A 27136-nucleotide genomic window follows, 5' to 3' on the forward strand; every position below is an offset into this window, starting at 1 on the left:
TGGACATTTGTTTGTGTTTCCAATCTTCTGCTATTACAAATAACATGGCAACAAATAATCCTGCACATATATCATTTTGCATGTGTGCCAAATATATCTGTGGGATAATCTGAGAATTTCTGAGTCAAAGGATATTGATAATTTTAAAATATACTGTTAAATTGTTCCTCACGGGCCAGCAATGTGTGAAAATATGTTTCCTATAGTCCCGCCATCCTGGGTGTTATTAAACTTCGGTGTCAATTTTTCTTTTTTGGATATATCCTCCTTCCCTCTCACCTATCACATAAAAGTCTCCAAAACCTTTTTCTATGTGAGACACCGAATGCAAGCCCGGGCACCTGGTGTGAGCTAGAGGTAACACGTTCTCCAGAGCGCTCCTTCGCTCCCCCGACCCTCTCACGGCCAGGGAACTACGCTGACATTTCTCTTACAAAGAAGGCTCAGCTTGTTTGTGAGGTTATTACACGTCCTCATTTTCTCACCTGACAATCTGTAACACGAATGGCACATTTTCCTTATTTCAGTTACTGTTATTTATTTTTCTTGGATCAAATACAAGTGAGATTGGTCTGTTTTTCACTTATCCTGATACATCTTGACATTCCTATCGTTTTCTATAGAATGACTTCGGATCATCATCTCTTAAACCGAAACATCCGTTAGCTGGAACACAAACACCTGACTTATGTCTTCTAGTGCAGTCGTGCCCAAACATTTACATAACAAAATACTCTACTGTAAACTGTTTTTTAAAATTCACTTTATATTACAATTAGGGTATTGTACTGATTTCTTAAAATCATGTGTTCAGGTAGATTTTTAAATGGATATAATTTTATGATAGCACAGATTATAATTTAAAATATTGTAAAAAGAAGCTATTGTATTGCTCTAAGGTACACACCTAGAAACAGACCTGCTGGGTCAAAGGGTTATGTAATTTAATTCTCAGTGTTTCTAATGTTATAAATTACAGCTTACTAAAGAAATGTTAGTTTCACTGCTTTTGACATCTCTTTGTATATTTTATAATTTACAGGGTTTTGATGCCCTGACAAAAAGAAGTAAAGATCACAACAACTATACTTATGTCCACTGGTGATGAAGACTGCTTGCACAGGTTCAGCCTGCATGGTCACCTTCACAGTCCTGGGCAAGGTGAGGACTGCATTACTACTTTTTAAACATAAAACATTATTTGCAAAAAAAAATTTTTTTAAAGCATTTATTTTGTTCAAATGTCACCACAATTTCTCCACTTAGAATCTTTGCCTTTTCTAACCTCCCCATGGCAATAAAGGGCAAATTAAAATATTATGCTATTATATAACAGTAAAAATAATCGCAAACCTATGATTATTTACCTGAATATCCAAATTATTTATTTAAATATTACATATATAGCATACATGCCCAAATGTAAGGCAATTTCAAGTAAAATTCAATCCCCCTAGTTTCCCATTAAGACAACTGCCAAAAGTTTTTTGGCCATTTTAACATACACTTTCAGGAATGCAGATTAAACAGCCAACTCTGACTCAGGCTCAGTCCTACATATTTATGAAAATAAATAGATAAAACTACTTATTCTAGTTGCATGCTAAGTTAGTATATCTAATATGCTTATATTCTACCTACAGTCACATCACATGGACTTAAAACATTTCTGAGAGATCCTTTAACTATGTTTTCTTCTCTTTGCTGGGACAACAGTGGTGCACCTTCTGGGGAGCCATTTGGGAATCACCGACGCCAACCACCATGTGGGCATCCCCGAGCACCTACGTTAAGAAAGCAACACGGCGCACTCCAGCTGCAGGACACCAGGTGGCTCACTGCCCCGTCACTCCCACAGCTGAGCTCCAGAACCACTGGTGGTCCTGCTGCAGCCTCCTGGCAATGGTGGCACCATCAAAACATGGGACAGAGGGGCTTCCCCGGTGGCGCAGTGGTTGAGAATCTGCCTGCCAATGCAGGGGACACAGGTTCGAGCCCTGGTCTGGGAAGATCCCACATGCCACGGAGCAACTAGGCCCGTGAGCCACAACTATTAAGCCTGCGCGTCTGGAGCCTGTGCTCCGCAACAAGAGAGGCCGCGATAATGAGAGGCCCGTGCACCGCGATGAAGAGTGGCCCCCGCTTGCCACAACTAGAGAAAGCCCTCGCACAGAAACGAAGACCCAACACAGCCATAAATAAATAAATTAAATAAATAAATAAACCCCAAAAAAACACAAAAAACCATGGGACAGAGAAATGTCTGGGAGTGATGGGAGGGTGCCCTCAGGGTTTGAGGCACGCTGAATTTGAGAAGGAAGCCAATGCCCTCCTGCAGAAAGGACAGCACACCTGAGGAACATCTCCACTCCTCTAGTAAGATGACATCATGCTGCTCTCCTCGGCACCGCTCGGGAACTGCCGTACAGTTTACAGCTTAGCAAGTCTCCTGAAAAACCTTATGGTGTGCTCCTGGTTTTTCTGATTTAGTCACAATTTTCGAATATTTCAGGCTTGTCATTAGCTCCTAGTAGCACCCCTATTTTGCAAAAAAAAAAAAACCAAAACGCCACAATCAACTCTTTTACATGTGATTAAGCACTCTGTGAAATTACTTCATGACCTTTATTAACTTAGAACATCCTCGATGTGTTAAATTAGGTGTGGGAGCCTTCGGACCCCACCTTCCAGGGCCCTCACAGTATCAGCAAACACAACTGCAAAGAAAGGGTTATAAGACAGAACCTACTCTGTTGCCCTGTGAGACTGCACTGTCGACAGGAAGAGAAATTTCCACCAAATTCCCAGCAGGTACTACTGAAGAGCAGCTCTCTGACACGCAACAGGGTCAGCTAACACTGCACCTGACTCTGCTCTAAAGCTACAATGTGACTCTGAAAGAACTCAAGAAACAATTATGGGGAATCGTGGCCGCCTTTTAACAGACACGGGGGATCGCGACTGAAAGCTCAAGCCTCAGCACACAGAAGACCAAGGACAACCGAGCGGGCTGCTTTCCTGATACACCAGATGGAAGACAGATATCTCGGAGTGAATCAAAGGTCTCGGTATAAAACCATAACTGAAAGTACTTTATTAGGGGTTTCCTCTTGCAGCTCCACTCTGCCTGGTCAATAGAAATACAAGTTTAAGAATGAGTAGTCTCAGAGTATCTACGGCTACATTTATAGCATTTCCTGAAAATCTGCTGGCAAGTCAAAGAAACACAAATGCTGCAGTGTTTAAGGCCATATAGCTAAGGCTGAAAGTAATAAGTACAAATGAACTTGAAAAAGGCTTTTGATTCTCTGTCATGCAGTTTTCATAACAAGAATGACATTGCCTACTAGAAGACCACAAAGCTGATTGGTGGAAATGATACAGATAAAGGGTTGATTGTCAACAAAATGCCTCGGCTGCCTGCAGGCCGCCCCTCTGCCCGTCCAGAGTCTGCCCGTCCATCACCATCCTCCCCCAGAAGCTGTCAGACAACCAGCTCTGCTCCTGGTCACCACTTCCCCGGGAGCCACACCCTCAAGGCCTTTGTCAACCGTTCTCCTCCCACCCCCGCGTTAAGGACCATCCCCACACTGTGTCAGGGCCACACCCCCATCACCGTCCTCCTTCCCCACCTGCTGACCTGCCGGCCCAGCCCCACACCCTCCCGCAGGCTGAACACGGGGTTGCGGGCTGGGCTTGACCACCCATCTCCCGCTTAGGCTCCCCCAGGCCTCCGCCACCGCTTCACTGCACGGACCCCAGTCTACTCGGGGGAAAGACGTGCCCCTCACTACTGAAACCCCAGCCCCCCAAAGAGTCTGGCAACACACCAGTGTTCAGGCAATAGCTATGTACGGAAACAAATCAGTAACATACTACCTCTGACAGCAAATATTACTACTTTGTAACCTTCTTAACCTTTTGTGGGTCTGTGTATTCATGTCTTGCAAACCAGTCTCACAAGAGCCCCCTGTTACAACCGTTTTACCCTCTAATTTAACAAGAAGACACCTGAGAATGAATCAAAGGCCAGCTACAAAACCATAACTGAAGGTACTTTATTAGGGTTCCTCTGTGGCTCGAGTAAGCTTAGTAGGATAGAAACACAGGCTTAAGGATGAGTAGCCCCGGACAACACCAGCTGGACAACACCAGCAATTTCTGAGGTGCTATTCTAAGTACACGGAGATATAAATATTAATGGCAATAGCGCTATTTTTGTTTGCTGCTTTATGGTTTTCAAAGTATTTTCACATATTTTATCACATTTTGTTCTCAGCCACCCAGTAAGGTACTCATAATTACCTCACTTTACAAATTATAATACAGGCCCAGGCAGGTTAGTGAAGTGCAAAGGTCACTCGGTTAATAAGTGGCTTGGGACTGAGAACTCAATATAGATGATATGTTATCTTCAGGGGAAGATAACACAGTAAGTATCAAAACCAAGGCCACATGTTAGTAAGCAGAGGATCGAAGACTTGAAACAGGTGTGGAGGGGGGTGGAGAGAAGGAAAGATGGGGGGGACAAGAAAAAAATCACTCAGCAGTTAGTGAAAAGGAAGGGACTGTTACAGTCAACCAGTAACTTCACCACCATCACCACGTGGAAAGAAAGAGGGCAGCTACATAAAAGGATATCTTTCTGTGATTTCTTTTGCCCCCCTCAAGAATGACCTTGATATATACCCAATCCTACTACTTTATCTGTTGTTTTTCTTCAAGCTGATGACATTTTTAAAAGCTGAAGAAAAGGTAAAAGGAATAAAAAGTAAAACCGGCCCCAGGCATCAGACGCCATCTTCTCCTAGAGATGGGACAGACCCTGAATCCCAGTAGGAACTGGAGGTGTGAGAACAGACCTCACAGGGTTGACCTCGGCCTCGAGAGACAGGTGGGGTTTTGAAAAAAGGGAGCGGGAAAGGGACTCCACGAGAAGGGAATTGTGTAGGCCAAGGTGTGAGGGAAGGGGAGCAAAAAGACTGGTGTGGCTAGAATGAAGGGGTATTTATAGAGGGAAATGCTGTGGGAAAGTTGAAGAAAGCCAGAACGTGGAGCTGTGAGTGCCAAACAACGAGTTTAGGTTTTGCCTCTGCTGCCAGGGATGGGTGCTGCAGAAACCTGCGCACAGCAAAGGTTCAGGTGAACCTGGGAGCCGCGTGAGGTGTGCTGGATGGACTGGAAAGGGGGGAGGGTGCATCACGGAGGCTCGAGGCATGAAGGGCCCGAGCAGTGATACCAGACACAGAGGAAAATAAAAACAACGTTAGGAAAGAAAAACCGCAACAGCGCTGAGTGGTCCTGGAGGGTGAGAACGGAAGGAAAGGCGATGCAGGGAAAACTGGGAGGGGAGGCTGGGAGGCGAAGGCTGAGCGAGGAGGAAGCACAGCGCAACTCTGGATACGAGATGCAGCAGGAGAGCCTGGGTCGCATCTAAAGGATGTGACAGAGCTTGGGGCTGGGGCGTGAAAGGTGCATCACGAACCTGGGGCTGAAGACACAACCGTGGCGGTCACCTTCAAAAGGGGGATGCCGAGCCCACAGAAGTGAACGAGTCTGCACGATGACTACAGAAAAGCGGCAGAAGGCTAGGATTTTAATGTATTTCCTAGTCACGAGCACATGACTAGGATAAAATGAAAGTAATTATCCAACCATCTTTGGGTAGCAAGTGCTTCCTTTCCCTCAATTCTTTCCACAGAGGTTTTCCGAACATGAAAAAAAAAGAACCTGACACCTGCCAGTGAGCACAGGAAATACACAGAGACGAGAGCACGAGCTCCCTCTACATTACTGACAAGTTTTAAAGTTACTTTAAACTAGGATTATGTGTGTCAGATTGTTTTTCTGTAGTATTACTATAAAACTTCCAATGAGAGAATCTTAAGATGAAGTTAACTGAAGCAACACCAGTAGTGTTTCAAGGCACAGGAAACATGCATTCCAAGTCAACACCAAAGAACTTCATTTCTCCGTTGAGAGTAATGCGACCGTTCGGGCAGTGGGATGAGGTGCCAGCCTGGAAGTCGCTTACTGAACAGGCTAGAGCCTGAGCGCTTGCAGGCTCACCTGAGAACATCTCACTTCCTGGCAGCGCCGGCCCCTTTAATAACAGTCATTAATAGTGAAAACACAGCGGGGGAAACAAAGAGGAAAGCACCGGACATTCAAGGGTTTGTACAAAGCACGCAGAACCTATCAGCAGGAATGTGCTTTCAAGCAATCTCTTAATTCATCGTTAAACTTTTTTGGGACCAAGTATTTCTCTGGTTTGCACAAGAAAACAACCTTGGAATGTACATTCTTTCCAACTTAAACCCTTTGTTCTAACCACCCACCACCTTCCCCCCCATGGACCTCTCTACCGCTCAGGTCATCTTCAGGCACCCTGCTACACACACCAAAAAGGAAGCACTTCTGGTTTGTGAAACTTTCTCCTTGAAATGGAGTAAAGATAATCAGGAACAGGAATAAAAACAACAAAAGACTGTGATAAAATAGAAGAGTTGCTGGGAGGAACACCTAATTTCAATCTCTATTTACTGTATTCTTTTCTCTCTCCAGCAGGAGGTCGGGGCGGAGGAGAGATGGACGTGGCGACTGTCCGGGAAAATCCCAGCCAGGCAGTCTTCGCTGTCTGCCACCTACGCAAACCCTGCACTGCTTTCTTACACTGTCAACACGCATGGTCATACTGTTGCCACATGGCTTCTATTTTAGCCACCCAGCCTCGGAGCCCCCTTCCTACGGCTGGGAAGTGGTCTGTCCTTGAGGAACAGCATGTGTGTGACCCACAGGAGGAGGCAGAAGCACCAGCCACCTGCTCTCCCGGCCTCTCCCACATCTGGGGACAGTGCAGAACAGCCCCAGGCCCACCAATCACAGGCCTGGAGCCCAGACTCCGAACGGGAAGCAACAAGCAGTGTCCAGAGGTGGTCATTCATCCGAGGCTCCGGGCGATGACGTGGGCAGTGCAGGTGCAGTGTGCAGACAAGCAGCTTCACCAGAGCCTCGCACAGAAGGACAGGGCTCGTGGCCTCCAGGCCGGTCCCCCCACCTTCCCCGAGACGCTGGGAACTACTCAGAGTGCGCACAGTCATTTATTTTTCTGCATGGACCACCCAGGCAGTCTGTAACTAAGCCCCTCAACGTAGCATGCTTATTTTACTCAACGCAGAACTTCACCCACTTTCCTCAGTGAGAAGTGTGAATGAGCATTAAACACGCCACTGCCTTTCTGATATCACCCCACACCGTGGGCACACCGGATGGAGGTAGAGACTGTTACTGTGTGCATCTTACAGTTTATATTGTTTGAACTTTTCTTTTTTCCACTGTCCTCCTTTTTTCCCCTATTAACTTTGGGATCCGAAAGGAAAGGACTCCTCATCACGGCCACACTCCCTGATACTACTCTGCAGAACACCGGCTCCCGCCTCCCGCGCTCCTCGGAGCCCAGGCGCTCTGGGGAGGGCTTCGTGGACGCGCTCAGGGTGGCGTCACCGCAGCCTGTGAAGCAGCTCTCCGCGCAGGCCGCAGAGTGAGGGCCCAGCCCCAGAGCCCACGCTCTTAGTTAAGCATGGCCTCCAAATCACACAGTAAGAAAAAGCGGCTCCCTCCACACAGGCAAAAACAAATACAGTGAAGAAAGTCCTTGCAATTTCCCTCCCATCATTGGATTCCTTGCCCTTCTCACAAAACCTCCATTCTTACACTCATGGTAGGAATCCCATCCCATCCAAATGCACCAGGATGTTTCTCGTTAAGTGGCTAAAGGACGCCGTCTTGGCCCAGGGAGACCGACGTCCGGAGGGGCAGAGCGTCTGCTCAGGACCAGCTGTGCCCCCAGCATCACTCCTCACTCTTCGGCCCCAGCTGCGGTGAAAACCACAGCCAAACGTCGAGCTTTCCCGCCCACTTACAGTAAAAGGCTGTGCAGGAGCTACAGAACACTGACAGTCACAGTACCCAAAGGGACATGGAGATCATCTAGCTCCCAGGGCTTCCCAACCGTCCTCCCCGGACCCCCGTGTGGCCGCAGGGTCTCGGCACATGAGGCTCCAGGCGGCACCGTGCTCCCTGGGGAGCCGGCCCCTCGGAGACCCTCCAGAGACAGGCTTCTTTCCATAAGGCTGTGAACTACAGGGTCGAGTCCCCCCCCCCCCCCATTCTATAGCGATGCGACCAGAGGCTCCAAGAGGTGACCCGGTGACAGAACCAGATCAGAAGCTGTCTCAGGGCTCTGCCACGCTGCCACCCAGCTACCTGCATCACAGACAGCAACAGAAGACAGGCCTTGCACACCCTGACATGCAAACTGCCGGCTGATCTGTTGCGTTCCAAAGCCACAGCTCTTTCCTCACTTACTGTTGCAGTGATCCACCCAGACTTGGCGCAGTTCAGTGCATGTGACTCTCACCAGGGGCCGAGAGTTGGCTGAGGGACACGCGCGCTCCAGGGCCGCCGTCCACAGCACACACAGACCCCTGGGCACACACTACGGGCAAGAGCTTCTGGGGAAGGTGATGAAGAACAAAAGAGAAACTCTAAACGTCCTGGATTCGTCAAGTGAAAGAGCCGCAAGAACAGTCAGAAGCAGAATTAGACAAGACATCTAAGAACGGATGACTTTAAAGATTCTGGGCATTAGAGAAACCAACTGACGGTGTCAGGAAACCATCGTATTCGCTCCACGAGGCTCTGCAGGGCGACAGGTGCTGTGCTGAGCACCAGGGGCCAAGCGGCGCGGGCAGCGGCAGGTGCTGTGGGCACCACCGGAGGGCTCCCGTTCTGGGCGGTTACCCCGCCGCCCACAGGCAGAGCTGACGGGGACAGAGACCCTTTGCTGAAGAAGCAAACCCTGGCGCTCACAGGACCACCCCCACGGGCATTGGGGGCATCCTGCCGGCCCCATCTCCTCCTGCAGGGAGGAACCCTGGAGGCAGACTGCCTGGGTGCAAACGCTGACCACCACTTGTGATCTACGGGGCTCTGGGGAGCTCCCCAACCTCAATTTCTTCATCTATAAAATGGGGTACATAATAGCATCCTGCTTTCTAGTACTGTTTAAAGTATACTCTACAGGCGACTTCCCTGGTGGCACAGTGGTTAAGAATCCGCCTGCCAATGCAGGGGACATGGGTTCCAGCCCTGGTCCGGGAAGATCCCACATGCCACGGAGCAACTAAGCCTGCGAGCCACAACTGTTGAGCCCACATGACGCAACTACTGAAGCCTGTGCACCTAGAGCCCATGCTCTGCAACAAGAGAAGCCACCGCAGTGAGAAGCCTGCGCACTGCAATGAAGAGTAGCCCCTGCTCGCCGCAACTAGAGAAAGTCTGCGTGCAGCAATGAAGACCCTACGCAGCCAAAAATAAATAAATAACATATACTCTATAGTATCATTATGAGGCTTCAGTGAGATAATTCACATAAAGAGGCTTAGAGGCTATCATATATCGCTTATATATGGAATCTAAAAAAAAATGATACAGGAATTTCTTGGCGGTCCAGTGGTGAGGACTCCGTGCTCCCACTGCAGGGGGCACAGGTTCGATCCCTGGTCGGGGATCTAAGATCCCACAGGCTGCTTGGCGCAGCCCAAAAAAGAAAAAAAAGAAACAAATGAACTTATATACAAAACAGAAACAGACCCACAGACATAGAAAACAAACTTAAGGTTACCAAAGGGGAAGATGGGGGAGGGATAAATTAGCAGTTTGGGATTAACATATACACACTAGTATATATAAAATAGATAACCAACAAGGACCTACAGTACAGCACAGGGAACTATACTCAATATTTTGTAATAACCTACATGGGAAAAGAATCTGAAAAAGAATATATATATATATATGTATAACTGAATCATTTTGCTGTACACCTGCAACTAACACAACATTGTAAACCAACTGTACTTCACTTAAAAAAAACAAGGCTTAGAGGCAATACATGTTGGTTATTATCGCATTTAATCCCCCTGAACATCCATCCATGCGGCCCCTGGACAGCGCCTAACACACGGGGGCACTAAGTCTAACACCTGCTGAATAAAAACAAAGAGCTACGGCCCCTCGCTGACTGATGAGAACGCCGAAGGCTCACCTCTGAGGAAAGTGACAAAAGCAACCAGGGAAGGAAGGCTGGCCCACAAGTCCGCCGACTCTGCCTAACAGACTGCTTTCCTGGAAGATGCACGCACCTTGACCTGGGGTCCAAGGTGGGGCAGGCGTGGGATGGAATCTACCCGGGGAGACAGGCCCGCGAGTGAGAGATGCGGTGCACACCCGCAGGCCTGCTTTAAGCTCTTCGTTTAAGTCACTGTCGGCTTGAGGAGGGAGCTGCGCTATTTTTTTGTAAAATGCCTTCAGACAGTGCAGGGGTGAAACGCCAGTGTGCTGACAGTCTCCCGTCAGCATGTGTCTGCAGTGGAGGGAAAGGAGCTGAGCCACAAAGCAGCAAAGTGCTATACAGAACTTCTTTAACCCTTGGCCTCAACTGGATTTCACACTTAGTCACAAATAAAGTCCTTTAGATTTTAATTTGCATGAAAACAAATACCACATCAGACTATTCAAATTAATACTCAGACTATTTGAAATACTCTTCCCCTGCCACATCTGTTTCTGTTTTGGGGTACAGAGGATGCCTGACCTTACCTGGCATTCACGTTTCCCCATGAAAGACTGTCAAGGTGGGGAGAAGAGCAGGCCCTAGCTTCTATCAGCACCTTCCGATTTCAAGAGAGATCAATGGCTCGGAAATATCGATTAGTCTCAAGTAGAACAAACTTTTATACTGACATGCCACCACATGAAATCAATGATTATGTTACTACTGACAAGGGTTTAAAATTACACAGGCAGAAGGGGTAATTAGCCCATTTGCAAAGCAGAAAAACTTGGAAATGCAAGATATGCTTTAAGCTCCCAAATTTATTTTCAGAGCAAAATGAAATTTCCCCCTCAGAATAACACTGAGACTCTGCAAGCCAAGCGTAAGAACTCTCTGGATGGACCTTCCCTGCCAAGGACCTGCTATCCAAGCCTGCAGAAGTGGGCCAAGAGCTCACTTCCAGCTACAGGGAAAACCTACGAAGTGGAAACATTTTGTCACATCTCTAATTAGCATTAGCAAGCAACAAACCTTCAGCTGTGCTTCATTTCTGAGAGTGAAAGGGAACACTTGCTAACTGCTCAGGATAACAGGCAAAACCCAGGACCATCTCACGCAAACCAGGAGGCACGGTCACCCCACCTGTGAGGGTTGGGTGGGACAGAGACAGGAGAAGAAAGATTTCTGAGAATGCCTTTTCCTATAGTTCTGATTTTTGAACCATGTAAATGCTTTATGTATTCGAAAAAAATTAACTCCAAAAGAAAAATGCAAACCCTAAAATTAAGAATAAACAGGGACCTCCCTGGTGGCACAGTGGTTAAGAATCCGCTTGCCAATGCAGGGGACACGGGTTCAAGCCCTAGTCTGGGAAGATCCCACATGCCGCAGAGCAACTAAGCCCATGCGCCACAACTACTGAGCCCACATGCCACAACTACTGGAGCCCGCGTGCCTAGATCCCGTGCTCCGCAACAAGAGAAGCCACTGCAATGAGAAGCCCGTGCACCGCAACGAAGAGTAGCCCCTGCTCCCGCAACTAGAGAAAGCCCACACGCAGCAACGAAGACCCAATGCAGCCAAAAATAAATAAATAAAATAAATAAATTTATTTTTTTAAAAAAAGAATAAACAGAAACAAATGAACTTAACTGTATATCAAATTTTATTTGCGCGGTTATGTTACTTCACATTGCTTTAAAACCCATTATTCTAACTATATATTCTTAAGATACATTTATTTATTCTAAGACCCAAAAGAATTGCAAAGAAATTATAAAACTTCATACAGTATAGGATGATTATAATAATATGGTATTAAAATGTTGAAAATATTTCATGTATATCATAGGATAAAGAAAATAATGCTAATATCATTAGAAATCAAAACAGTGTAAGACAAGAATTATAAATATAAAATAAATTAAGGGGAAAGACTCCATTTTAATTTGTTAAGGAAATATCAATATGAAATCCACGGTTTTTAAAAAATGAATGTTTTTGTCTAGCTCTGTTCCCTAGGAGGAGCTAAAAGATGCCAACCCCTGTGACACGGGCACACCTGACCCCAGATACTGATCTCTAAATACTTCCGCACGAAAAGGAACCAGGGCTCCTCAGAGGAATGATTTCAGATCTGAGGCAGGAAAAACACAAAGTGGGCCTGGGACAAATTTTTGTTCCAGAAAACAAGGAAACATTCAAAGACTAATAGGGCCTTGCCAAAGGCCACAGGAGCCAATCCAAGGGGGACAATATAAGCATCTAAGGAATAATGATAACTGACTATAATACACCGAATAAATACCAATCCAGTGTCCACAGTGACAGAGAGAGAAAGAGAGTAAAAAGGGGTGCTCTTTACAGAGGAGTGTCAATTAATAAACGAAGGAGGACCGAGAGTCGGGAGAAATCACCACTTTGCAACTTCCACTGAAAGAAGTGACTTGGCAGGAACACCAAACGGATGCTAAGGTCCTAGGAAGTCCCCTAGTGACCAGGAAGGTCCCTGGGGAGCAGGAGGAAGTGCAGAGAGAGAGACAAAGAGGGGTCAGAAATCACCGCCTCAGGGCTTCCCTGGTGGTGCAGTGGTTGAGAATCTGCCTGCCAATGCAGGGGACACGGGTTCGAGCCCTGGTCTGGGAAGATCCCACATGCCGCAGAGCAACTAGGCCCGTGAGTCACAACTGCTGAGCCTGCGCGTCTGGAGCCTGTGCTCCGCAACAAGAGAGGCCGCGATAATGAGAGGCCCACGCACCGCGATGAAGAGTGGCCCCCGCTTGCCACAACTAGAGAGGGCCCTCGCACAGAGACGAAGACCCAACACAGCCAAAAAAAAAAAAAAAAAAAATTTACATTCCCTAACAGGAACATATAACTTTAAAAAAAAAAAAAGAAATCACCGCCTCAGCCCAGTGAGCCCACCTCCCACCACAAGAACGGGACCACCAGAAATCGTTCCCTCTCAAAGTGAGGGCAAAAGTGGGGGAAATGAGGTAAGGCTGGGAGGTAAAGTGGGAGACGTTAAACCCCTGTGGAATGCGAACTACACAGCATTTATACTTTAAAATGGTTTCTAACTGGTGTATTGCTCTTATAAGTTTCTAACCAGTAAAAAATGTAAATCATATTTAAAGTTGTTATGGTGAAAATCATTATGCATAAGTTTCCTCCAGATAAGAACCATTTCCTTGGGCTTCCCTGGTGGTGCAGTGGATAAGAATCTGCCTGCCAATGCAGGGGACACAGGTTTGATCCCTGGTCCAGGAAGATCTCACATGCCACGGAGCAACTAAGCCCGTGCACCACAACTACTGAGCCTGCGCTCTAGAGCCCGCAAGCCACAACTACTGAAGCCCACGGGCCTAGAGCCCATGCTCTGCAACAAGAGAGGCCACTGCAATGAGAAGCCCGCGCACCGCAACAAAGAGTAGCCCCAGCTTGCCTCAGCTAGAGAAAGCTCACGCACAGCAATGAAGACCCAACGCAGACAAAAAATAAATTCAAAAAAAAAAAACACAAAAAAACCCGCTGTATAAAAAATAAATTTAATTAAAAAAAAAAAAAAGAGATAAGCAACTGGCCTAACAGCAGGCAGTTAATTTGTAGTCAGAAGTAAAATGCAGACCTGTCTAGCCCCAAAATCCATGTTAAAAAATAAATAAATAAAAGAGTAATCTGGAAAAAAAAGAAGAATATGAGCATTTTTGAGGATCTTTATACACAGGGCAAAACTGGTTCTCCAAGAGTTAGTTACCAAATTACTTAGCAGTAGCTAGCACTAAGAGCTAGCAAGCAGAAGACAGGGTAAGAAGAAGGGCCTTCTTCTCTGAGAGAACAGCATATTTACAAAGAAACTGCAGGAAAACAAAACATCTCCTGTGAAGAATGACCTACAACCCAGTATGGCTGGTGCGGGACAGAGAGGGGGCGGGGGACAGAGAGGTCGCTGGGGTCAACCCCTCCTTGAGTCAACCTGGTGGAAGAAGAGGGTCCGGATCTCGCCAGTGGACCTCAGAGGCGGCCTCCGAGAGACAGGAAAGGTGCCTCCTACAGGGCCTGGAGACTAGGAGGATGAGACAAGCTGTCTCCTTGCTTTCTGACCACCTGACTAGGTAGAAAACTGTACCATCTCAGGAGGAGGGACAGACATGGGGAAAAGCTCGTTTGGGCCCATGCTGAATTCAAGAGGCCCAAAGTCCACCCAAATGGAGGTGTGCCAGGTGAGGATGTGTGAGCTCAAGCAGTAGAGTGGGGAGGGCAGAGGGTCGTGGAAACGTGAGGAAAGCCGCCGGGCCGAGTCCTCCTGTGCAGACACCCAGCATCGGCCGCTGCTTCTGCTGCGGTTCTGTCCACGCATCAAACTTGGTCAAACTGAACTACACAGAGTCTTTCATTCTATTTCTCTTTGAACAGATAAAGAGATCTTGGGCCACGTGACCCTTCCCACATACTGAGTATTCAGCACCTAGAACAGTGCCTGACACAGAACAGGCGCTCAGTGAATATTTGAAAATATTAGTGTATACATTATACACATAAGCAGTATGTATACTTCATTAAAATATTACATACATTGTTCTGTGCTTTGTAAGATGGGTGATGTTAAGGGGTTTAAAACTTTTGCCTAGAGTACTGACTCTACAGCTTAACCCATGTACCCCAATGACTCCTCCGCCAGTAGTTTCTTCCCCATCCCTTCTGGCCCCACCCCACCCATCCTCCACGCAGCACCAGCAAGACCTCTTACAACCTTCAACCAGATGGTGTCAATCCTTCCCCACTGAGGCCAAAACTATCACCACTATCACCACTATGACCACTATCCCACTATCCCCACTATGACCACTATCACCACTACCCCACTATGACCACTATCCCACTATCATCGCTATGACCACTATGACCACTATCACCCCTATCCCACTATCACCCCTATCCCACTCTCACCACTATGACCACTATGACCACTATGACCGCTATCTCGAGACGAAATGGCTGGATAGCTCTGCCTCTGCCAGTCTCCCAGGAGCCCAGAACCCGGAACCAACTCAGTCACAAGGGCTCCACGGAGACCGGATGGCTCTGCTCAGCGGTGCGGCGAGCGTGTGCCGGAGAGGGAAGGCGCCCGTGCTCAAACACTACTTTGAAAGGGCACTGTTTCAAAGTAGTACTGAACAGCATTAACTGTTTCAGAAACCAAAAACACTAGAAATACCCATGGTCTTCTGAGAGGGGTTTTGCCACCTCCTCCTACTAAAAAAGCCGCCAGTGACGCTCACTGGAAGGGCCCCACCTAAAGTCAAGGGCATCCCTAGAACCTGCCCTGGATGAGGAGTCACTGAGCTAATTTCACCTCACTCTGATTCTGAGGTCAGTTCTCCCTAACTGACTCGCTCACTTAGGCTCAGCAGTGCTGACCCAACCTTGCTAAGGGCACTGACAGTGAACCCCCAGTGGAGCGCTGGACCCCGCTGTGAACACAGCGGTACTTGAGACAGGCTGGGGATTCTTCCCACCAGAGCCTCTCGACCTCGGCCCTTGGTCGCCAGATAACTGGTGCTGTGACGGGTGCGTCGCAGACGTTCAGGAGCACCCCCGCCCGAGCCTTGAGAGCCACAGCCCCTCAGACCCCACCAGGTGTCACCCCTTCCTCTGTCCCGCATCGTCTCCCATCCCCTCACCCTCCTGGCCGGGCTCCACGTCCACCCTCCTTGCGCTCCAATCCCCCGGCACAGCCTACACTGCTCCCCGCTCAGCCCAAACCTCTGCTGCGACAACCATCACTCCCGACACAGGCAGACTAAGTGGTGATTTTAGGACCCTGGTCCTTCGGGCGTTTGGAGTCCTATATCCACCCGTCTCAGGAATCAGCAGACTCTGGGAGACACAGCGGCACAGCTTGGGGTCCTGCCCACAATTCAACCTGAACACATTCTCTTTTCTCAGTTCTATATATTCGAGTTCTCTGAGATGTCTTTTTAAAATCTCAACTGTTGCTTCCAAAAAGACTGTAAAATCACTGCACTCAACTTTAAGAATAAAATCTTCATTTTCAACTTTAAAATGAAACTGGAAGGAAGACTAAAAGCAGTAATTTTTTTAAACACTGAAAAAGAAAACCCACATGTGATCAACTCACAGAACGAAGGTCACATAACCCCTCCCACCTCCTCAGCCTTCTCCTCTGCCACCGCCAGCCCGCCATCACCGCCAGGCTGGCACAGGGCAAGGGGAAGAGGGGAGACCAGTGCGGGGCTGGGACAACGGCCGCGAGAGGAGCCAGAGTGCAGGTCCTCCGTCTCCAGGGGGCGTGGGCCGCTTGCTCCATCCTCTTTCCGAGTTCAAGTGGCCGAGCATGGGCAACCTGGGGATTCTGATTAGAAACGGCATAGTGGGGACTAAGCAAGGACCAGTGGTTCTTGTTCTCCTGCATCAAATAAAGATGCTCAAATATATTTACTATTACGTGTTGCTTCAGATGGCGAGAACACACCAGTTTTCCCCCACTTCCAGTTATGTATGTGAGCAGCTTGTAGGTCAGCCCGCCAAGAACTAGAAAAGCTAAATAAAATACATTTTTAAAGTCTGTCTGAAGGCATCAAAGAGGTACTGAGGCAGCCAAAACTGGAGGGTCCAAGACTCCAAAGAAAAGGGAAGCCCAGTGAGGGAGCGGGAGACTGAGAGGGGCGCTCCTTCCCTCGGGGCATCTGACCATGCTGGCTCTGGGAAGAAAACGCAGTGAAAAGTCAAGCAGAGGGTACTAGCTAACAGAGCTCTGGACAGTTCCATAGGCTGGGAAGACAAAAATTCTAGTACAGGCCTGACAAGTCAGCCAGGACTTTAGCGACTAAGCTCCCTGAGAAAAGGGAGGCACAAAAAATGAGCCCAACACTCTGCACAAACTGGCTGAGCAGCTGAGTTGCAGTAACCTCATGGTGCTCAGGAGACAAAAACTGGGCTTCTGGACCTGCCAAGGAGGGGCCGTGGGAAGCTTCCAGATGGAGACCCTGAAGGGCTCCACCCTGGGGTGGGCGGGAAGGTGGGTGAAGGCAGCTGAGACGGAGGCTTCCAAGGACTCCCAGCCTCCAGTCACTCAGTCCCCGACTGAACTGAGAGCTGTGACCCTACTCTGGGTCTGCGGCAGAGGAAACTCTGAAGGAAGACAGCATCACCCAGAACCTCTATGGTTTTTCATACATAATGTCCAACACTCAACTAAAAAAACAAAAACGGGCATAACAACAAATAGAACCAAGAGAAAAAAGAACAGAAATAGAAACAGATCCGGAGGGGACCCATACACTACAGTTATCAGCTGCAAACTTCAACTGTTCAAAAATATACTTGACAAAAGGAAAATTTTCCAAGAATCAAAACGGATTCTAGAAATTGAAAATAACAGTGATTGAATTTAAGAACTCAATCTATAGGCTTAACATCATATCGGACACAGCTGAAGAGAGGATCAATGAACTGAAGGATGGATTCGTTTAAAAAAAAAATAGAAGTTAGAGGAAAAAAAGTATATCCAAGGAGCGCAAAAGACACCACAGGACACTGTTAAAAAGATCTAATGTACAGGGTCTCCCCTGGCAGTGCGGTGGTTAAGAATCCGCCTGCCAATACGGGGGACACGGGTTCGAGCCCTGGTCCGGGAACATCCCACATGCCATGAAGCAACTAAACCCGTGTGCCACAACTACTGAGCCTGCATTCTAGAGCCTGCAAGCCACAACTACTGAGCCCGTCAGCCACAACTACTGAAGCCTGCACGCCTAGAGCCCGTGCTCTGCAACAAGAGAAGCAACTGCTATGAGAAGCCCGCACACCGCAACGAAGAGTAGCCCCCGCTCGCCGCAACTAGAGAAAGCCCGCAAGCAGCAACGAAGACCCAATGCAGCCAAAAATAAATAATAAAGAAATAAATTTAAAAAAAAAAAGATCTAATGTACATATAAATGGGGCTCCTCAGAGTGGAGGAAAGACAGAAAGGGGAATAAGAAATACCTATAAAGATAATGGTCAAAGTTGGTTAAAGAATCAAGCCATTGACTCAACAAAGAAAACCACACATTGGTTTTCAGCAGCTCTTCTGGCGTCTACGGCAAAAAGAAAATGTTAAAGTGCCCAGAGGAAAAACGGCACTGCCTATAATGACACAACAACACTGGGAGCTGACTTTTCCAGAAAAAGGAAGTCAGAAGATAATGGATTGGCATCTATAAAGTGCTGAAAAACAAGTAACCACCAACCTGGAATTCTATACCCAACAAAAAACATTCTTCAAAAGTGAAGGCAAAATAGGGGCTTCCCTGGTGGCGCAGTGGTTAAGAATCCGCCTGCCAATGCAGGGGACATGGGTTCGAGCCCTGGTCTGGGAAGATCCCACATGCCGCGGAGCAACTAAGCCACAACTTGCCATGAACCACAACTACTGAGTCCGTGTGCCACAACTGCTGAAGCCCGCACGCCTAGAGCCCGTGCTCTGCAACAAGAAAAGCCGCTGCAATGAGAAGCCCGCGCACCACAACGAAGAGAAGCCCCTGCTCGCCACAACTAGAGAAAGCCCGCGTGCAGCAATGAAGACCCAACACAGCCAAATATAAATAAATAAATGTATAAAAAAAAAAGTGAAGGCAAAATAAAGACTTTTCAGGCAAATGAAAATGAGACAACTCATTACCCACAGACATGAACTAAAAAAATATTAAAGCAGTTCTTTGAGAAAAAGAAGTCTCTGACAGAAATATGAAAAAACAAGTGAAAAGCAACAAAAAGGGTAACTATGAGAATAAATCACAATATTAACTGTACAAAACAATGATGATGATGCCAAAAATGTATCTAAAATTTTAAAGTATGATAGCAGTGGCACAGGAGGTGGGAGGGCGTTCAGGGCAGTTTGAGTGTCAAAGAAAACAGCAGTGTCAGGGGGGCAGTAAAGGCAGGCACGAACCTAGGCTGAACTGTAAAACACACCCTGTGTCTGCGAGTGTATATCTGACAACTGACACAGGAACACCGAGTTAAAAACACTTCATACTTCTCAAAGAAGGCAAGAGAGAAAGGACACAGAATAGGTGGGACAAACAGAACACAAATAGTAACACTGTACCTATAAGCTGAAATATTGCAATTACATTTAAATAGAGCAAATACTCTAATTAAAAGATAAAAACTGTCAAACTGATTAAAATAAAAACTATACACTATTCACAGAGGTACACGTTAAGATATAAGATCACAATCAGGCGAAAGGAAAAGATACCCAGGCAAACACTAACAGGAAACTGATGTGGCAGATATCACTGTCAAATAGTGTCTGAAGAAGCGTTACTAGAGATAAAAAGGAACATTTCATAATGATACAAGTTCAATCTAGCGAGGAGCATGCTAAATCTGAATGCACCTAATAACATAATCTCAAAATATCAATACATAAAAACGGATAGAAGTAGAAAAGGAGAAACAGCCAAATTCATCATCACAGTGGGAGCCTTTAAGATGCATCTCTCAGGGCTTCCCTGGTGGCACAGTGGTTGAGAATCTGCCTGCCAAAGCAGGGGACATAGGTTCGAGCCCTGGTCTGGGAGGATCCCACATGCCGCGGAGCAACTGGGCCCGTGAGCCACTACTAACTACTGAGCCTGCACGTTTGGAGCCTGTGCTCCGCAACAAGAGAGGCCGCGACAGTGAGAGGCCTGCGCACCGCGATGAAGAGTGGCCCCCACTTGCCACAACTAGAGAAAGCCCTCGCACAGAAACGAAGACCCAACACAGCCAAAAATAAATAAATAAATTAATTAATTTAAAAAAAAAAGAGTTAAGATGCATCTCTCAGTAGAAGGGGGCTGCCCAGTATGCAGTCACGTGCAGCTATGAGGCAGTGATACTTGAAGCGTGGCTATTCCACACTGAGATGTGCTACAAGCAGGAAAACGCACAGCGGATTTTAAAGACTTAGTATGAAAAAAAGAGCGTAAAATATTTCATTAGTTTTTTTCATGCTGATTACACACTGAAATGATAATATTTTGGATATCTGTGTTAAATAAAATATATTAAAATTAATTTCACCTATTTCTACTTTATTTAATGTGGCTACCAGAATCTGAATTACATGATTAACAAACCTGATCTAACTGATACACACAGAATACTGCATTCCCGCTGATACGCACTGCTTTCAAGTGCCCAAGGAACACTTAAAAAAATGAATGTGTATTGGGCCATTAGGAAAGCTCAACTCATTTCAAAGGACTGAAATAATGCAGGGTATCTTTAGGGATTGCAGTACATAGACAGTTTATGCCCCTTCAAAACTCATCCCCCCCCAAGGTGATGGTATTAGGAGGCACGGACTCTGGGAGGGATTAGGTCCTAAGTGCAATGAGCTCCCTTGCCCCCTTCTGCCAGGTGAGGACAGTGAGAAGAAGCTGGACATCTAGGAACCAGGAAACAGGACTCACCAAACATGGAATCTGCCGGCACCTTGATCTTGGGACTTCCCAGCCTCCAGTACTATGAGAAATAAATTTCTATTGTTTATAAGTCAGCTAGTCTATGGTATTTTATAACAGCAGCCCAAAAAGACTAAGATAGGGATCTTCACGGAATTAAGCTAGAAGTCAACAAAAAGATAACTAGAAAAACCTCCCCAAACATTGGGAAGTTAAACGACATACTTCTTTAAAAACTTTATAAATAATACTTTTAAAAACCACAATGAAAATTGGAAAATACTTTTACATAAAAGATAAATGAAAATCTGGCTTATTCAAATTTGTGGGATGCAGCTAATGGTGTTTAGAGGGTAACTTATAGCCTGAAACACATATACTGGAAAAGAAAGAAGGCTAAAAATCAATTAAGCATCTATCCCAAGAAACCAGAAAAAAGAATAGCAAACGAAACACAAAGCAGATGGAAGAAAAGGAGCAGAAAATAAGGAAATAGAAAACAAATATGAAATTAAAAAAAATAAATAAAGCCAAAAGTTGGTTCTTTGAAAGGACTGATAAAATTGATAAACCCCTAGAGAGACTGATTAAGAAAAAGAGACAAAGCACAAATTACCAGTATCAAGGATTTTTAAAAGGGGATATTATGAACCACTTTACACTTACTAATTGGAAAGTTTGGGTGGCCTGAATAAATTCCTAGCAGGGGGAAAATGTTTTACCTAAACAGACACAAGAAGACATATAAAATCAGAAAAATTCTATCTCCATGTAAAAAATTAAATCTGAAATTAAAAGCCATCCCATAATGAAAATTCTACACCAGCTGGTTTTGCCAATCAATTCTTCCAAAAATCTAAGAAAGAAAACACCAATCTCACAGGAACTCTTCCAGGGGTAAAAAAGGAACACTTTACACCTTGTTTTATGAGACTAGCATAACCTTGATACCAAAACCCAGCAAGGACAAGAAGCATAAGAAAGTAAAATTACAGATCTTGAATACAGATGCAATAATCTTAAACAAAATATTAACAAATAAAATCCAACGAAAGGAGAATACATCAAGATCAGGTTGGGATTATTCTAGAATCACAAATTTTTTTAAAAAGTTAAACCATCGCATAAAAGAAAAATCACTTGGGGCTTCCCTAGTGGCGCAGTGGTTAAGAATCCGCCTGCCAATGCAGGGGACACGGGTTCGAACCCTGGTCTGGGAAGATCCCACATGTTGTGGAGCCTGTGCGCTACAACTACTGAAGCCCACGTGCCACAACTACGGAGCCTGTGCTCTAGAGCCTGCGAGCCACAACTACTGAGCCTGTGAGCCACAACTACTGAAGTCCGTGCACCTAGAGCCCATGCTCCGCAACAAGAAAAGCCACCGCAGTGAGAAGCCCACGCACCACAACAAAGAGTAGCCCCTGCTCCCCACAACTAGAGAAAGCCCGCGTGCAGCAACTAAGACCCAAAGCAGCCAAAAATAAATAAATTAATTTTAAAAAAAAGAAGAAAAATCACTTGATTGTTTTAAAATTTGCAGAAAACATACTTAAGAAAATTTAATGTAATAATTTTAATTCATGATTTAAAAAAACTCTTAGCAAACTAAGAATAGAGGCAAATTTTCATATTTTGATTAAAATATCTACAAAAAAGCCACAGTAGGGCTTCCCTGGTGGCACAGTGGTTAAGAATCCACCTGCCAAGGCAGGGGACACGGGTTCAAGCCCTGGTCCGGGAAGATCTCACATGCCGTGGAGCAACTAAGCCCATGCACCACAACTACTGAGCCTGCGCTCTAGAGCCCACAAGCCACAACTACTGAGCCCGCGTGCCACAACTACTGAAGCCCGTGCGCCAGGAGCCTGTGCTCCACAACAAGAGAAGCCACTGCAGTGAGAAGCCCGCATTGAAGAGTAGGCCCTGCTCACCACAACTAGAGAAAGCCCACACGCAACAACGAAGACTCAAAGTAGCCAAAATAAATAAATAAATAAGTAAAATAAATAAATTTTTAAAAAAATTAAAGAAAAGCTACAGTAAATATCATATGTAATGGTGAAATAGTGAAAGCTTTTCCTCTGATACTGGGAATGAGACAAGGATATTTATTCTCATTACTTCTGTTCACCACTGTACTGGAGAACCTAGCCAGTACCATAAGGCAAGAAAAAGAAAAAGGGTTATAGCAACTGGAAAGAAAAAAAAAGAAACTTATCTGCAGACATAATTGTGTATACATAGAAAATACAAGAATTATTACTAGAAATAAATGGATTTAGCAAGTGAATACAGAAAAATTAATTCTATCTCTACATACTAGTAATTTATAACGGCATCAAAAATATGAGATATCTAATTAAACATGCATAAGACATACAGAAAACTAAAATTTTAAGACAAATTAAAGAAGATCTAAATAAATGGAGGACTATATATACTGTGTTCATGGATTACAAGAACAATATTAAAAAGACGTCATTTCTCCCCACACTGGTCTACAAATTAAATTCAACCTCAATTAAAATCCCAACACATTTTCTGGGGAAAGACAGCCTAGTGGATTCTAAAATTTATCTGAAAATGCAAAGGGTCAAGATTAGCCAAGGTAATACTGAATAATGACTCAGGTGTAGGATTTAAATTACCAGATATGAAGACTGACTAAATCTACAGTAATTTAGATAGTGTTGCATTTGTGCAAAAGAGACAAAAAGATCAATGGAGCAGAGGGGAGTCCAGAAACAGACCCATACGCCTACGGTCACTTGATTTACAACAGAGATGACACTGCAGCACACTGCGGAAAGTATGCTTTTTTTAATAAATTACAACTGGATAGCCATACACTTAAAGGAAAAAAAAAAAAGGAACCCTGGCCCCTATCTCACACAATAAACAAAAATCAGTTTCAGATGGATTACAGATCTAAATGTAAAAGATAAAACAATAAAGCTTTTACAGGATAACATCTTCATGCAACTTCGTGATGATATCTTTCAATGAACACAAAGCGCATTAAATATATTACTGAAAAGATTGATCACCTGGGGTACATTAAAATAAAAAACTATGCTTTTTAAAAGACACCACTGAGAAAGTGAAAAGGCAAACACACCCCCCAAAAAAACCTGCCATACATATATGTGCTCAGAATATATAAAAAGAACTCCTTCAAATCAGTAAGAAACAAAACAGACAACCCAATCAAAAAATGGGCAAAAGACAATTATTTCATCCAAGAAGGTAAGCCAATGGCCAGCAAACGCCAGGGATGTTTACTGGCCATCAGGGAGCAAGTTCCCACCCCACTGAGCTCCTAACGCTCACCACCACCAGACAGCTACAACCAAAGAACTGGCGATACCGAGGGTCAGAACAACCAGCGGCTCGCACACTGTGGGGGGCAGGACAGTGGTCATGACCACCACCTTGGATAGAGCCCACTAAGGCGGAACGTACCCCGTCACCTGGCAGTGCTACTCCTTTGAGCACACCCAACAGAAACGCATACGTATCTGTACCAAAAAGCAAGTAAGAACATTCAGGGCAGCATTCGTAAAAACTAGAAACAACCCAGATACCCATGAACGATAGGAAGAATAAATTATGGTACATTCATACACTGGGTTATTAAATAGCAGATGAGAACGAACAAATCTACATGGAGAGAGCTCGCAAAGATAACGTTGAATGAAAGAATCAAGAAATAAAATATACACATTACTTTATTTCATTTACATAAAGTCAAAAACATGCCAAATTAATCAACGGCAGAAAGTCAAGACCACAGTTAGCTTTGGGAGACAATTACTGGGAGTGGGTGGGAGGGGGCTTCTGGGAAGCCTGGTAATGTTCTATTTCTTGGTCTGGGCAGTGGTTACAAGAGTGTGTTCGCTTAATGAAAAAGTCACTGCGATGTACACTTATGATTTGTGAATTTTTCTGACGTATGTTCTGTTACAGTTAAGTTTTTTTAAGTACGCTATTACTTGCCTACATAATCTGGCAGGAGTTTATTCACACGCCTACCTGGTCACACAATTAGCCACCAAACAGAAGACTAATGCCAAGAAAGGGAAGGATCCAAAAAGTGTTTACTTAATGGTTCCTGTGTTTCTAAAACGCTGGACTCAGGTGCTCAGGTGGTGTGAGCTGGTGACGTCATCACATTCTCCACTCAGCAAGGCATTTCCAGGCTACAACACAGAGCAGTAGCTAGCAACAAATCACTGAGCAACTGTCCCACTGGCTGGTGTGACAACCTCCACTGCATGAGACTGGACTTTACAAAACTCCTGTCCCTTACTTGTTACATCCCTCGTGCTCATCCTTTCAAAAAACTACACTTCAGTGTATGTACCTCAAATTACAAGAAGACAAATACAGTTACAAAAAAAACAAAAAAAACCCCAAAGTACCGAAAAGATTTACAAATACTACAATAAAATCCCAGTAAAACATAATTTGGCCAATCCTTCTAAGCTTGTGGTAATAAAATCTGACCCAAACAAACTTGGTAATTTACAAGATTCAAATGAGAAAAAACTTAATGATTCTCAAATTGACAAAGACGGAACATTACAGCACTGACATCAAATTATTGTTGCTAAAAAGGAAATCCAAACGTTTAGCTTATCAATCTTTCAGGAGAATTGACTAAAGCCCAGAAATGCATTAAGGCTAGTAATTATTCATTTACTAATTTACCGCTGCAGACCCATCCTGAGAGAATAAATGCATGCTTATTCAGGTCCACCTGAAAGCACCATGAAGGCACCTATTATGAATAGGTAAAATGGCACCTACACAGCTCATAAACACCCAAGTGACATACACATCTCCCACTGCACTGTGCTCTGTGCCCCCCAGCGCACACTCTTCTAGCTGACACCCTCTCCCTGCTCCTATCATTAGATCCTCACTCGGCCCCACAAGAAAAGGCCTTGAAACACTGCTCCAAACACAATATCCTTAGATGAAAAACTTCAGTGTGACTGTAAGCTTTATAATTCTCATCTGCCAAAGAGAAAGTTCCAAAGGAATCCATCTTCAGTCTTCTATCCCCTAAAACAAACTTGATTTACAAAACACCGGTGTTCTGAGAAAGGTGGACTGTAAAAATATTTTTCCTGTGACATCAATCCTATTTGTCCAGTAAATTTCATTAGGAAATTGGAAATACATAATACAACCCATGGAAATACACATTTAGGCAAGGAATAGCTTAAGACAGCAAAACGGAAGGCACCACAGAGCTTGGTTACTTCATGGCCCTTTTTCAAAAACTCTGGAACACTCTTCCAAATCTAGGCAGTTCCTTCTGCCGCCCCAAAGGGGAACAGAGCAATAAGGTGTTTTTACAGAACTTTATGGTACACTAGAGTTTGTTCTCACTAAGAAGTTTAATCCTCAGGAATTTTATCTATACGGGACTTGCAAGTAACAGAACCACCATTTCACAAGTGATTACGCAAAATACACATCTAAAAATTTCAACACCGTAAAAAAGCGTTTAGAAAAAACTCTCAGGTGAAAATCACCCTTACCTGTGGAAGTGCAGTATTGAGCTGCCTCTGCAAGGAATCTCTTTCGTGACCAACCTCGTGTAATTTCCCCTGGGTTAATGCCAGCGTTTCTTGGGTCTCTCTCAGAGTGTCAAGGAGACGGTCCCTCTCTTCCAGCATGGAGACCATCAACTGTTCAAAATGTGAATCTGCATCTGGCTGTGAAGGGGAGCTGGACCCATGGCTCCCACTTCCTCCTGGGGGGCCTTCTGCTTCACTGATGGTCGGCATCACCTCGCACATCATCTTGAAATGAAAGACCCAGACCATAGTCATCAGGTGCAAAATAAAGGCTTCCACAAAGCTGCAACCTTATAGCTATCTGTAGCTGATAAATGAAAGGCTGACAGCCTCATTATTCCCAGATCTGACTGCTATGCTCTGTACAGAAAAAAACTGGGAAAACATACACATGCATATCCAAAGTGCCCAGAACACACAAGATGAAGACATTTAATACAGACAATAGTCCAGTGAAGGGGTGAAGACCAAAGAAGACTACCCTCACATAAAGAACAAACCCTGTGGCATTTTCTTTGCAAAGCTGTACTTTCTAGCTGTTGAAAACAAGTGTGCTTCTGTAACCTTTTTTTTTTCCCTTCTATTTCCCGGTGGGGGAGAGAAAGTCAAAACACGTGCCACCCAATCATTTTTCAGGAAAAGCACAGAAGGAGCATACAGCCAGTAAAACTGACAAGTACAAAATCCATCAGGCATCTTGGAGGAATGTGTGCAGTCAGCTCCTAGGAAAGACTGACGGCTCCCTGAATTCTTGGGCTGGATTTGGTGAGCGATAAACGGAACTGGCCTCTTTAAGGGCGGCGAGAGGTGTTTTTCAACGGCTGCAATGGTTGGTCAGTCAACCTAACTTACGTAAATTAACAGACCCCCCCCCCAAAAAAATTCCACAATGGAAATATAGCAGGTCGAGACAGACGCACACGGCTACTAAGGAAGGAAAAGTGAAAGGTGAGATTACGAGAGGC

General features: G+C 45.3%; 1 protein-coding gene across 7 annotated transcripts in view; it reads right to left on the reverse strand.

Annotated features, from left to right (window-relative positions):
* The window catches only part of PPFIA1 (PTPRF interacting protein alpha 1), a 93435-nt gene that overhangs the window by 65597 nt on the left and 702 nt on the right, over window positions 1-27136 (reverse strand). For all 7 annotated transcript variants that reach the window (XM_082341870.1, XM_082341864.1, XM_082341865.1 and 4 more), the window contains exon 2: window positions 26133-26396. In XM_082341870.1, coding sequence (XP_082197996.1) covers window positions 26133-26396 — 264 coding nt within the window. The remainder of the gene's footprint in view (window positions 1-26132; window positions 26397-27136) is intronic.

Source organism: Balaenoptera borealis (assembly GCF_965194805.1).
Source record: "Balaenoptera borealis genome assembly, chromosome: 11".
NCBI lineage: Eukaryota > Metazoa > Chordata > Mammalia > Artiodactyla > Balaenopteridae > Balaenoptera > Balaenoptera borealis.